Raw genomic sequence first — 14,330 nt, 5'->3', positions numbered from 1 at the left:
GTTTGATATAATCAATCAAGGTAAGACAAATCACAGAAATTTTCTGACCTTGACTTTGCCATTTGAAAGTGCCAGTAAATATTATGAATATTATGTCACCCAAAAAGCGATGGATACCATATAAATGAATACACAGCAACACAATGCTGTGACGTTTTTACTGTCAGTTTCACTTTGTTCATTTAATAGACAAAGCAAAGGCCAGTAATTCCAATTTATGGGTAGAATGGTGGGATATTATACTGAAAGTCCAATAATGCTCTCAAAATATAGCAAAAAGTGTAAATGTGACATCTGTATGGACACCTCCATTGTCCCATCACAAGGGATATTCTTCCTTGCCTTGAAAGCTGAATGGGAGCTCTGTTATCACCAAGTTACACCACTTTATTGCAGTGATTCATAGGCTAATACCATTATCATGGGATTGTTAACTTGAAATGGCAACAAAAATAACCATTGAATGAAGGGCAAAGGGTTGAATGAAAGTGCTTGACAGCATTTTACTATGGAAATGCTTCTGGTTTCTCTCTAACCTGAGTGTGCAAAGGACAAGCCTGTTGAGTAGAGTCACTTCTGATTCCAAACACTATAAAATCAGTCACTTCTCGCTTTTTAGAAATACCACACTAAAGAAAATATCACGTAAACAAATAAGGGGTACAGGTCTTTGCCACAGTTCTTAAGCAAATCATATTAAGACTGAAAAAAGCTGGGAGGATGTCCTGAAGGAAAATATAATTAAAACTAAAGTCAGTTAATTGAAGGCCACCCTTTCCTGATCAGAGGACAACTCTTAACCATGACTATTAACCGCAGGCTAAGCAGACTTTGTTGGTAAGAATGCAAGGAGATGCATATCATCTGTGAAATTTACACAGACTGTTTCTTACCTACCTATTTATCTATTTTAGATGTATTTTTTTGCTGAGACGTTTTTTTCCTTTCCCAGCCCACACCCTGACTTTCTTTCTTGTGAAGCTGTATAAAAAGCCTTTGAAAAGCCAGCGCGCAATTGGCAGGCCATCCATTTTTAAGCAGCAGCAGCAGCACAGCAGGCTTTCTTTTTCTGGAGTGCAAACCTGACTGCAGAAAATAGGGACTATTTAGACATCCAGGCACCACACTGAGTGCTTGTTGCTAAAAACAGGGAGATAAGGGGTATTTGCTGCTGACAAAATAGTTTTAATTACATTTTATCAGTCTGGCGTACAGCAACAAGTCAAAAAAGACTGATATTTAATATGCCTCCAGACATCTCCAGTGTTCCTGGTTAGCACCATCGATGTTGGTGGTGTGGAAAATAAAAGCCCTACTTTTTCAGTTGAAAAAAATATACCAAATATGCCATGATCAGATTATTGCAATGTATTATTCTGTGAACTAAATAGGTTTATTATTGTTATTTCCATCCTTTCTAATTAAGGATGAGACTGGGGGACTTCCGGCTTACCAAAAAATTAAAATGTAGTCCTATAATTTTACCCCAAAAATACTTTTTCCTCCACGGTGAATGTTTTACTTGTTGAATTGTTTGTTCCATTTTGTGTACGGTAAAGCTACACTGCTAGGAAAATAAACATTAAACAATTGTTATAGTTGCTGAGGTACAATAAATTTTACACTTAAATCTTAAAATGTTCCTAATGATCGCTACCAACTTCACCCAGGATGAAACAACCCTCTGCATAGAACTAAGAAGCCAAAGCACTAAATAACCGATTCAAGTTTCATCAAGGACACATATTGTATGCTCATCTAATCTAATAACAGGAAGGATATGTCAAGGTTTCACAGACATGGATAAATAAAAATACTAAAAAAAAAAAAAAAAGCAATACCCAATTGCAAACTACCCTCTTTCAAAACAGCTAGGTCCCAGTTATTTGTGATAATGGAACAGCCCTATAAGATAAAATGTGCATTCTTGAAGCAGCACAAGACAGCACTCCCTGGTTTTAAGGCGGCCCTTTATACTGCAGGACTGTGGTCATGTCTCCCATTTGCCACGTAATGCCATTACACTACAGTAGCACTTGTATTCCCATTATAAAGCAGCACATACAATGCTCCCCCTTTATACCGTTTTATAAAGGGGGATCATTGTATAATTAAAAACAATGTTCTACTACTGCTTTAAATTTCTGTTTTTGTTCATTTTTTATGTTTAAAACACATTCTATATAACACAGAAACAGGGGTCAAATACGCAAGCACACACAACCTTTCCTAAACCTCTGCTGAAACCTGGCTGCATGCGTTACATTGCTGCAATGTAGTTATTTACAGGGCATCAAAACACCAGTGCATTTCAATGAAAAATCCTGAAAAGTTCTTAAGTTTTAAATGCTAATGATCTCAGTTCAAGCACCAACAATTCTATCTGGTAATGGGTACTAAAGCAGGAAAAAGGAAAAGAAGGGACTGCACCTTTAAGAGCTTAAGCTTGAAATACCTCACCCTTTTATGGGAAGGCTAGAGATTCGGCACTGTATGGGCAGAGTAAGGAAAGTCTTCCTGAACCAGCCTGCACAAACACATTAAGGGCGCTGCCTTTAAAAGCATTAGGGGGAGAGTATTTTTAACATTCTGCAGGATACAATATGCAGGTCATAATTTCAAAATTAGAGCGGCTGTAAGCAGGTTCAATATAAAGTAATGATTTACTGAATAAGACTCTGTGCACTGCTGTTTACCATAAATATTAAAATAAAACCGATGATAAAAATATTAAAACAGTGATGTCAAAACAACTGAGCATTAACTTGCTGTGTCATCTCATAATACTATATACTGTAGGTTGCGGTTCTGTTGTTGGTAAGGCAAGGCCACCAGCAAGGCCTGCAGGGTAAACTATTTGCAGTGATAGTCTAATGTAGTAAAAAGTCAAAATTTAAAACACGCTTAGGTAAAGCATTTTAATGATGCAATAATCTCCCCTTTGAACCAGACACATCGGTTTACTGCAAGCCACATGAATCAGCTGACATTAGGCTATGTTAGAACACAGTTTGATAAGAAACAAACGCATGACTTCGGCTTCTGTTCAAGAAGTACACGAGTGTCCTTTTAATTTAAACACCTACATTTTTTCTTGCCAATAAATCAAAATGAAAATTATTATATAAATAAAACTAAACATGAATGAGCTTCACTTACAATAATTTGGCTTTACTGAAACTAGCCTTTAAATGATGTTTTGTCTGATGGGCAAGGCATTGGTTAATTTAAAGAGGATACATTTTCTTTTTTCCTGCATCCTACAATTATCATCTAACTGTTTGAGAATTTTTGGTGACTTATTTTTCACCACGATACAAAATCCTGGTGCCTACGACTTTTTATAACGCTGTCCTATCAGCCCATCAGCAGCTGAATGTATGACATACTGTAGAAACATCTTCAGCACAAAAAATCATTGGGCAATTCAGTTATTTCTGTATCAAAATTTAATGCACACTGCAATGTAACATATGACGTTACTGTGTCATAGAGCTCTTAATTCTTCAGCAACTGCAATAGCACATTACAGACAGCCCACTTGTCAGATGTAATGCTACAAGTGTTCACTGTTTCCAGTTTAAAGGAGCTTCAATGTAAAGTACAGAAATGCTTATCACCGCGAAGCTACACAAATATTTCTGGGAAAAGAGACAGAACTGGATGAACTGTACCTGCAACCTGCTTAATCTACTCTGGTTTACTGGAGATGGAAAATTGCTTCGGCCAAGTTCCCTGCTCTGCAGCTTGGGCTCTGATGTATCCTCTCAATCTGAGGTCAAAGCCCAAGCTTTGATATTTGTTTTCCTAACAGAATAACCACTATTTTTATTATGTGTAAACTGTTTGGTGTGTGTGTGTGTTTGTGTGTGTGCTTGCATAGCAGATTATCCTACAGAACATAATTTTCTCTTCAGGATATATTTACGACAACACTGTAACAATTTTTGATACCCTGATGCTCTACATATCTGGTACATTTTGACTTAGCAGCTGATGTGGAAAATTACCAAGAGGATCATGCTATATACTCGCTTTTAAATTACCAAAGAGAACAAATAAAATATTGGTGGAAAAAAAAGCTATAGAGGTTCATATAACTGGAATACATTGCTGAAGTGAAGTTACAGTAGCTGTGTCCTCTGGGATGACATTTTAAACGAGAATTTACAGCCTGTATTTTCCCCGATGACAAATTGCAGGCAAATTGCCCCCATAGTAAATTAATTACATGGGCAATTTGCCCACTATAGAAAGTTAGGCTCATTATTTCTATCTGTCTATCTTAACAAATACCAGAACCACTTTTGAAAAGTCACTGTTCTTTACCCCACCAAGTCTGACAATCTCAGAGGCTCACCTGTAGGGGCAGCAGAGTGTTGCTGTTGCTGTCTGTACGGAACACGTTGTCTTCGATCCAGGATTTTGGTGTCAGCGAGGCTGCAGAGCGGGGGAACTTGGGTGGTGCGATGACGTTGCTAGAGAAAGGCTTCTTCATGGGGGAGATCTGGTTCATGGTGCCTGGGATTCCCATTCCTCCAGGTCTGCGGTGGTCTCTACCATGCATCCCTCCCCAAGACATACCTCCTGAGTTCCAGCCACTGCCCTGATGGCTGCTCCAAGGGGACTGCTTCATAATAGGCTGAAGGGGGAACAAATACACAGGGTCACAAGTATCTCTAAAGTAATGCATTGTTATTTTATGAGGATGGAATCAGTGAGTCAGCTGGGCTCTGGGACTTTCACCACTAGGCCACAACGCATCAATTAATTCAAGTCCTTTTTATGATCACTTCTTTAGTAAGCAGCTTATGTTTTATGATAATGCAGTATCTGTTCCTCACAACAAGAACCATAGACTGGCAGCAAACATGACTTTTGTCAAATAATGGTTCCTCAGCATGCAGCTATTGCCATTGAGCTTAATTATAGTGACCCTTACCCTATTGGTTACAGTATAGTAAGTGGTCCCTAGTTTTGTTTAATTTTTTATAGGTGCTCACGAGCAGACTGTAGATAACACCCAACGGAACAGAACATCATATCAAAACTGTATATCATTTACTCATTTTTATTAAGAATTAAAATTGTGTTGCTGCAAAATAGTAATTCTCAGTAAACTGTGTCTGGAAAACAGGCAAAGCTTTTAAAGTATTTTCAGAATTGTAACAAAATATTGCTGCAAAACCAAGATGTCACCTTTTAGTACCTTTGTTTTTAAAATGACAGGACAGTACACTGTTGAAGACCTTATGTAGCCATTAAACCCTTCAGGCTCCTCAAACTGTAGCAATGATCTACTCCAAACAGACATCACAGCAAAATGTGCACTTCAAATTGTAAAGTGTGAATAAAATGTACTGTAAAACAAATATGCACCGCAATCTACAGTAAATTTACAGCAACTTGCTGATGTTCTTGCTCTTATTGTATTACTTGTATTGTAACACTTGAAATGTATTTGCTTACGATTGTAAGTCGCCCTGGATAAGGGCGTTTGCTAAGAAATAAATAATAATAATAATAATAATAATAATAATAATAATGTTGCAGTCAATTGGTGAATTACCCAATGTCTGAAACAGTTAAATTACTATTTTTTTTAAACTAAGAAAGTACGGTATAGAGGCTTAAGATCAGTATCACAGACATCAACATTCAACACATTAGAATAATACAAACAAGTCGATAAACTTTTTAGCAAGAGGGTGGGGGAGGGTTTTGGAAATGATATGCAGATCAGCATGTTGAAAGAGCAAAAGCTAAAATACTGTACAAGATTTTTTACAAACTTTAGTGGTAGCTTGCTGTCCCTGTCACTACTATAACATTATATTACATTGCCAGCTGTCCGCATTACAAACCCAGTGATTGACAGTGGATAATACTGGGTGCTTGCTAAATGCCGAGATCAACAGCACGGGTGATGAACAACTGTCCGTTCTGCCAGGTCAGGTTTTCTAACCATAAAAAAACCCAAACATACTTCTCAAGTTACTGTTTTTAACAGCCAGCTCACAAATCCAGTCAGGTATTTGTAGACCATGTATCTGTACAACTACGTATTTTAAACTGCCAATTACTATCCAGACATCCACATCATCATCAAAAAAAAAAACACACAAAAAAAACACTCCCTTCAATGCTTAGGCTTAATGGTGTATGTTTAGAGAGGGTGTAGGCAGCTAATTTAGGCTAAATAATGTGCCTCAATTACGTCTAGACCCAGCTGCCTGAAAAAAAACATTGCTGACAAAGTTTAAGGTTTGATATTTGAATCTCTCTCTCACAGTAAAGAATGCTTTCCTAAATAATCTAAATGTTCTGTCTTTTTATTATTTATTTTATTTGTACATAGGTATTTTTAATAGTAATGACTAAATAATAATAATAATAATAATAATAATAATAATAATAATAATTAAAAAAAAAGAATCGGTATGTAACAGCTACCCTCTGTTATTATCACAAATAAACCAAATCACAAATGTCCGCTTCAGAAAATGAATTGTAAAATGTTAAATTGGGTCTTTTTGCCGGCATCACAAAGTAGACTTCCCTTCAGCCAATACAGAAATGTCAATGTCAAGCATGAAAGTGTTCTGTCCATGGGTCATGCAGCATATAACACAGAGAAAGGCATTACTCAGAACCTTTGTCTACTTGAAATTTACATTAGTACTGGCTTTATGGTAAAGTGGTCCTCAGATGTACTGTACTATGATTAAGTCCTCAGTTTGTTTGTTTTTTAGACTCACTCTGTTCAAAGAACAAAGGTCATGTTACTGTCTGTCAAATGCATTTGCAGAGTGTTCTCCTTGCACCTGGTTAAGCAGAGACAATGCACCTTTGCTTTGGAAAAAATAAACATTTCCATTTACAGTTTCACCCACTGAGCCAACTGTTAGAACCAGGAGTAAAACAAGGTGGCATTATCTTAAAAATCTCATAAAACAGTGATTCACTGCATCGAGAAGCATTGTCACACATTGAAACTATCACAGTGATTGATCACCTACAACCACCTCTACTCAAATACAAGCATTCACAAGAACCAAGTTCATCAACCCATTAAAATAAAAACAATTCCAAGAAGTCTTAGTTAAAGCATCATGAGCTCTGATGTCATCTGTTACAGTTTATGAAAAGACGCACTTGTACAGTACAACACTTTCTTTATAGGCTTCTTTAATCTTTTAAACCACTGGAACACAATGCAGTGCAACATTTAATCTGCTGTCTCCTAATATGGCAGTAAGTGCCAAACAAAACAAATAACAGAGTTCTTGCCAAGCCTCCCTTCCCTTCCCGCTACAGTACCTGTCCAAATAATAAGACATTTGAGACACACAAAATGTACCTGCTTTACTTAGTGAAATGAAGTATAGAAAAGGTCCTTCCAAGGATACAGTACACAGTAGGGCTACATCTTTTTTTTTTTAGTTTCTTGAAACACCTAGATAACTTGGGGGGTGGGGGTGAATAAAAATCTAGGCAGGGTTACACACACATTTTATATTTCATATGTGGCATGCTTTGTTGTTACTTGTAAAAAGGTACAGTAGCAAGGAATGAAACTGGTAAATCATTTATTTTAAACTTATTTATTTTAAACACACTGACACCCTGTTACATTATAGGGCATAGAAAAATAAATAATAATAATAATAATAATAATAATAATAATAATAATAATAATAATAATAATAATAATAATAATAATTTGAACCTTTCCACCAACATAACTTTAATACAAATTTAGTATGAGGGGGATTTTGAATTCCAAATGAAACCGACTGCAAAAAACTAAGCTTAGTCATTCCTAGAAGGTCAAATATGATGTTCAAAAGTCTCCAATTGCAAAGCACTGCGCAATGAGGTGGCTTCAAGCCTCCTGTAAATAAGTTACATATCATCCCAGTTCATCAAAACTCCTTACCTTTGAACCTGAAAAATAATCTATCGCACAGTCCAGGAGGCCTGTCTGCACAAGGGCTTTTGCTCACCTTTATCTGTTTTTGTTATAAAATCACGTTGGAGAAAACAATTGTGGAGTAAAATGCTTTCAGAATCTGTCTTTAGACCCATGGCTTTCTAGAGCACTTGATTACTAACTTAGTTGTCCATTTAACCTCCTCAGAAGGGGTTGTTACAGAGCTGTTATCTGCAACAAAACTGCACGCAGTATGATGCATTAGTAGAAATCTGAACAGCTGTAAACAAGCTGGTTGGAAAATAGGCTGTGATATAGCCTGAAGTACAGCCCTTCACCAAGGATTAAACAGGGTTAGTATAGAAGTGAGACAAATCTGACAGTTAAAGGTCAATACTCCGCAATTTCACACAAAACCCACAATGCAACATGGCTGTCTGCTCTACAAAAACATGAATCAAACTGAACACTTGTCAAGAAATACTTACAAGCGTACTGTATACGTTTGGATTTAATCATCAGTATCCCATACCTGCAAAGTCCGGTATTGTCATTTTGAATCAAATATGTTCCACAATTAAGTAAATACAATTGTTACTACTCTAACATTTTTCACGCTACTTGGAAAACAAAAACACATTGTGTATTGAGCTTGATTACAACCCTAGCATTGCTGCCTACATACAGGTCTTGTGTGGGAGGGGGATTAGAGTTCTATTGTAACATAAACACTACTGGTACTGTGGAGAGTAAGAGGAGCTTGCTGTATTTGCACAGTAGTTGTCAGATATTCAGCATATGTCAACATTTTTTGTACCATTTTCCAAATTGATAAGACAACCTTATCTAAATTAAATCTACCTGCAGTAACACATTTTAAAATAGGAATGAACTAAAAATAATTTAAAAACAGTTATTTTTAACACGGGCTTCACCAAAATACTAGAGCTTCCCTTGGCATAAATGACAGTGAAAGAGATTCAACTGAACAGCTGTCATACAGTATGAAGCCAGTTCAAGACACGTTTCCAGTAGGTTTCTCAGCAGTGTGTGCTCCTACAGTAGGTATGACCAGATCATCCCAGTAAATGTAATATGTGACAGGTCAGAGGAGAGGTCTAGATAAACACTGTTCACTTCCTTAAAGAAACTATTTGAAACAGTTTAAGGGATCATTGTGCTGCTGCATGGTGAATTTTGACCAATAACTTGCTGCCCAGAGACTGAACATGCCCAGGCACAATTCTGATGCTAATCTTCTTTGAAATGCGTAACTGTTATCAAACTCCTAATGTATATCTTATGAGTGGATGGAGCACTCATTCTCTACAGCCCCTTTTACACTGGCACTCCTACCCGAATCTGGAACCGGGTTCTGGCTACCCGGGTCACAATCCTGCGTACTGTGAAACCACTTACCTGGGTTGGATGTGGGTCGACCCTGGTTGAGTGACACAAAACGCATGACGACGGTTTGTACAGCATGTCAGTGTGAATGGGGCTTAAGACATTATATACTGTACAGAAGCCTCATGTTTTCCTTTCATAAGTGGTGGAAAGATATTACACACATACACACCCATTTACATACAGAAATGGGGTAACAAGCATGATCTACTCTAGAACTGCTTAAAAATTAAAATCTCATACCTGATGATGGTTATAGTTGTTTCTCTGCTGGAGGAAAGCAGCCTGGTGTTGATGATGCAATTGGGGGCTTACTGGAGATCTCCTATTCTGTTGCTGTTGAGGTAAATTAATTTGGGGAGAGAAAGGACTATTGAAGCCTGGCACGTTAATGCCAGCACAGGAATTAGCAGACACTGGTGAAAAACTCTGGAAAAAAGCAGGATTTATGGAGGAGGGGATCCCGGGGTAAAAACTGTTGTCAGTCTCAGCGTTGGTGATCTGATTCATGGGGCTGGCATGGTTTGGGTTGGTTGAGTTGGTTACTGGGGGCGGTGGAGAGCTCGTCTGCACGGACCAAGGGGTGCCAAAACCAGGCAGAGACGGCGAAGATGACCCCCCTTGGGTCTGCAGCTGGTTTTGCATCTCCTGATTCTGAAGGTTATTGAAACCGGCCACGAGACCTGTAGGCAATATATTATTAGCGGCGCTGCTCCCGTTGCTGTTGATCAGGTGGTTATTGGGGGATTCCATTTGGATTTTAGCCTTGTTGGGATTCACAGGAGAGGGTGATGACGAGGCAGCCGCCACAGCATTAGCTTCAGAAACCACTATTTCTTCAGCCACTGGGGACCTGCTTTTAATAGGACTCTCCGAGCTCTTTTCGCAGTTGCCTTGATCCAATTCCGGAGAACCCTGTTGTTGGTTCAGAGTTTGGTACTGATTCTGAGCGAGGTGATTGAATTCACCCTGCGGTGGTGGTGGAGGAGGGGGTTGCTGTTTCTTGCCAAAATCTGCCTGCTGCTGCTGATGATTTAACTGCTGATGGTTATTAATTTGCTGCCCGAATTTCTCAGAATTTGCCGTGGGTTTGAACTCTGACAACTGCTGCTGATTTAGATGGTTGAAATCCAGTCGGTTTTGCTGATCCAGTTGTTTGCTAAAGTCGGGGTCGTTGTTTGTGGGTTGACCAGTCTTGTTGTGGATGTTGTTTCTCTCTGATGGTAGAGAGCGGTGTTGCTGCGTTGTTGTCACCCCAAGAAGCAGCTCATCCTGCATGTTTTGCTGACGCGCAGCAGCTGACAGGAACAGAGAGGACACACCGGCGTTGCTGCTGGAAATTGAGAAGCTGCTGGGCGACAGAGAAGAAAACTGAGTAGAACAAGCCAGTGTAGGTGTCGTATGCGCCCTTGCAAAAGCGCCTCCGCCGAAGATTGTGGAGCTGTTATTAGGGATGTTTGCTGTCTGTAACAAGCCGAACCCGTAATCCCCCATTTATTATGTTAAAAAAGGGTTAACAAAGACGAATTAAAATGTATTTATTTATTTATTTATTTATTTATTATTTTACAAAATAACTAAAAATATTATTTTACAATAAATAGTTTTTGTTTACGAGAGAGGAAGGGTTTTCGTTCGGTTTCTTTTTTGTATTCTGTATTTACCTAAAATCCCATGATTTGCCTTTTTTTTTTGTACAATTTTACTCTATATGCATGTGTCTTGTTTTATGCTATGTCCTTATAATATGTCCTTCTCGGCAATACCACACTACAACTTCCCCTCCTCTCCTCTCCTCTCGTCTCATTGACGGCTGAACTGCTGCGGCGGATCATTAAAAACCCCGGAACGTGCGTCACAAACGCATCATAGTGGCTTCTTGACATCGCCCTCTACTTATGAATATTAATATAAACCACGCCCTCAACTGCAGAGGTCCGCATTGGTAATCTCATTCATTATTCATTAGCCGCAGTGCTTCGTCACGCTGCTCTTTAATATTAAGCAATAGGAGTGTGTGTATTTTTCTTTTTCTTTGCGGTTTCCAGGCTCCCCGATAGGCAGCTGCTGTAGCTGGGAATGACAGGACTGCAAAGAGAAAGAGAAGGTGGTTTTCAGACTCCCCCACCCTGTTAGTATTGACGTGGCCTCGCACGTGGACTGAAACGCAGATATCTCGCGTCGTGGGAAAAATTGAAATAAGCTAGTTAACTGCTTCGTACCCGGAGACAGGAGAAAGCACCGGTTAGTGACCTATAAAATACAGCAATTACATTTAAGCATTTACATGTTTTTCCATTACCGTGGCGGTCTATAACATTTTAGACAATCGCCAAAGAGGGGCATTTCGTTTGAGTTATTGCGATTGAGAAGCAGCGTTTTTTCAATACATTTTCTTTATTAATTGTTTATTTCTCAAATTAATGTTTTGTAGAGTTTAATATACAGCGAAAAACATTTTTTTTCAAAAATGGAAACGTTTATTTATAATAATAATAATAATAATAATAATAATAATAATAATAATAATAATAATAATACGTTGTAAGATTGCAGTAGTTAGTAGTTTTGTACTACCGGTAAATTAAGATATTTTAAATTAATAATTTAGTTAACAGTTTTATTGGCCAGTTATTGTTATTTTATAATGTAATGTGTTAGTTTAAAGTATATAACAATAAGCAGATGGATATGTTACACAATTATCCAACATTTAATTTTCAGTCTCGGAAATGTATACAATTGATGTACTGTAACTGCAGGGCCCACCAAGTAAGTGAACGAGGAGACAACGATCGAAGGTCAAACACTTTACTGTAACGAGAAGTCAAAACACTTGCGGCGCCCATAGTTACAGTATATGATACATTCCTTTGATATCAAAAGTGGACAGGATACGGATCCTGTTACATGAGACGGGTTCAGAATCCTAATGACAGTCAATGACCAAGAAAGACATTCAAATTGTCAGAAAATTAAGCCTTAACTGGAGGAACATAGGGTGTACCAGGGGATAACAGTCTTTCCAGTTGGTAAAATCATGGACAGTTTATTCTTGTCAATGCAAAGTACATTTAACCAATAGTTCTGTGGCTTTATGGTGTAATTGTGTCAATGAAATTTAATTACCACAGTTTTGTTTGCTCTAAACAGCGGGTATTAAATCTGCCATTGGTAATCAGGAGAGCTGTGTGTGACATATGTACTTTTGAAGCACTGATGATGGCTAAAACATTCATCAATATTTAGAGACTTTAAAGCAATACAAGCTTGAATATGTATTCTGTTTTAGAGGAGTCTCAGAGTGCCTGGAATCAATGGGATTGGATTTCAGTTGTAACTGAGTAATAGTCTCAGTGGCTGCTTTTTGCTGTGCAAAAAAAAGTTGTCACGAGAAGCTAAATCAAAAGATAAAAACAGAAGTCCTAAATTTAAATAGTGTTAATTAACCAGAAGAAAGAAAATAGATAACTCAATCAGAGCTTGCATCAACAGGGAGTTTGAAATGTAGAATTGAAACAAATACCAAAAACAAATATGTAGTTCTTATTTTTTTAATAGCTTATACAACTGTGGGAATCTATTTTTGAACCATCAAAGTACCCTTAACATACATATGCGCTGTGTATTTATTACAACCATGATATCAAACTTATAGATGTAAAACAATATCTGTTAGGTTTTATTGTACAATTGTACATTTGCAGTAATATTTTTTTTAAACCATAGTATCAAATCTGGCCTACAGAAACAATCACAGAGTGGAGTGCCAAATATTGTAGATTTTTAAAGTCCTGTACTGATGCATGAAGCCTTCATCTACATTGTATTGTTATTTCATCTTTGAATATACTGCTTGAATTCTTAAATTTGCTATTAGATGTTTTCTATTTTATTGCATTCTTCAGCACAGATGCACATAAAGGCTGGCCTTCCAATCCTACTTATTAAACATTTACCCTGCACATTAGGGTAAGAAATAAATACTGTAGAAGTCCACATCACTACCATCATAACTGCTTTCTGGTGTAACTGTAAGAGATGCACTGGAATCATTACATCAAATGCTGCACCTTGATTTTTCACTTGTATGTATTAGTTGCATTCACTGTTGCTTGTAGGTCCCTATCTAAATTGTTAATTAGCCCACATATTGAAGTATTTTGTAAACAGTTCCATTTAATATTGTATTGCAGTCTTTGTTCATTCATTTGAATGAACAGTCAGAACACAAATATTGGCCCTAAGGATGACTTTAAGGAAAATATTTTAGAACTTATGATTATAATGTCAATGGACCTTCCACTGAGACTGGGCTTATATATATGGGCTTCAGTGAGTTACAGGAAAATAATTCCATCTAGGGTTTCTGTGACGTCATAAATTACCAGACCAAAGGTTGAGTAATTTATAAACTGTCACAGAAACCTGGGATGGAATTATTTTCCTGTAGCACTCTGAAGAGGCCCATCTATTATTTTTTATAATACATGGATACCCTTGTGATGCTAATATTAAAGAAGACGAGGTTCAGCAATACAGTTTTTTTTTTTTTTTAAACGTAGTGTTTAAGTGCTGTACAGGCATTTTATGTTGTTATCCGTTAGTGCTTCAGCTTTATCTGGATGGTTGCCTTTACCTTGTTTTAATTTCCCATTCCTCTCCAGTTTCTCTGAGATACGAATGTACCAGCTTTACATCATTTTTTAATGTATTCTCATTTTGTTGATCATTAATGAACATTTCTGTACTTTGTTTGAATTGAAAGTGATGGTCTCGAGGAGTCAATTGGGTCAAAGTTCAAGTATATTTTTCTCTAGAGCAATTATCACTTTTTGACGTCACTACTATGGTATTATGCCTTTTTTTCGAATAGCTCAGGATGCAAATATAGCCTTCATCCATATATATATATATATATATATATATATATATATATATATATATATATATAATTTATTTTTTTATTTTTCTCATTTCTTTTTTTTAA

At 37.3% G+C, this 14,330-nt stretch overlaps 1 protein-coding gene across 4 annotated transcripts in view; it reads right to left on the bottom strand.

Annotated features, from left to right (window-relative positions):
- Positions 1-11,198, bottom strand: part of LOC117409318 (cytoplasmic polyadenylation element-binding protein 2-like) — a 41,543-nt gene extending 30,345 nt beyond the window's left edge. For 3 of the 4 annotated variants that reach the window (XM_034015163.3, XM_034015164.3, XM_034015165.3), the window contains exons 1-2: positions 9,584-11,198; positions 4,361-4,642 (exon numbers count right to left, since the gene is read on the bottom strand). In XM_034015163.3, coding sequence (XP_033871054.1) covers positions 4,361-4,642; positions 9,584-10,834 — 1,533 coding nt within the window. In that variant the 5' untranslated portion in view covers positions 10,835-11,198. The remainder of the gene's footprint in view (positions 1-4,360; positions 4,643-9,583) is intronic. The other variant, XM_034015166.3, reaches the window with a different exon arrangement.
- Between the last annotated feature and the right edge of the window lie 3,132 nt (positions 11,199-14,330).

This window comes from Acipenser ruthenus, chromosome 2 (assembly GCF_902713425.1).
Source record: "Acipenser ruthenus chromosome 2, fAciRut3.2 maternal haplotype, whole genome shotgun sequence".
Taxonomy (NCBI): Eukaryota; Metazoa; Chordata; class Actinopteri; order Acipenseriformes; family Acipenseridae; genus Acipenser; species Acipenser ruthenus.
Note: the sequence above shows the minus strand (reverse complement) of the source record. Positions and strands in the feature narration are given on the sequence as shown.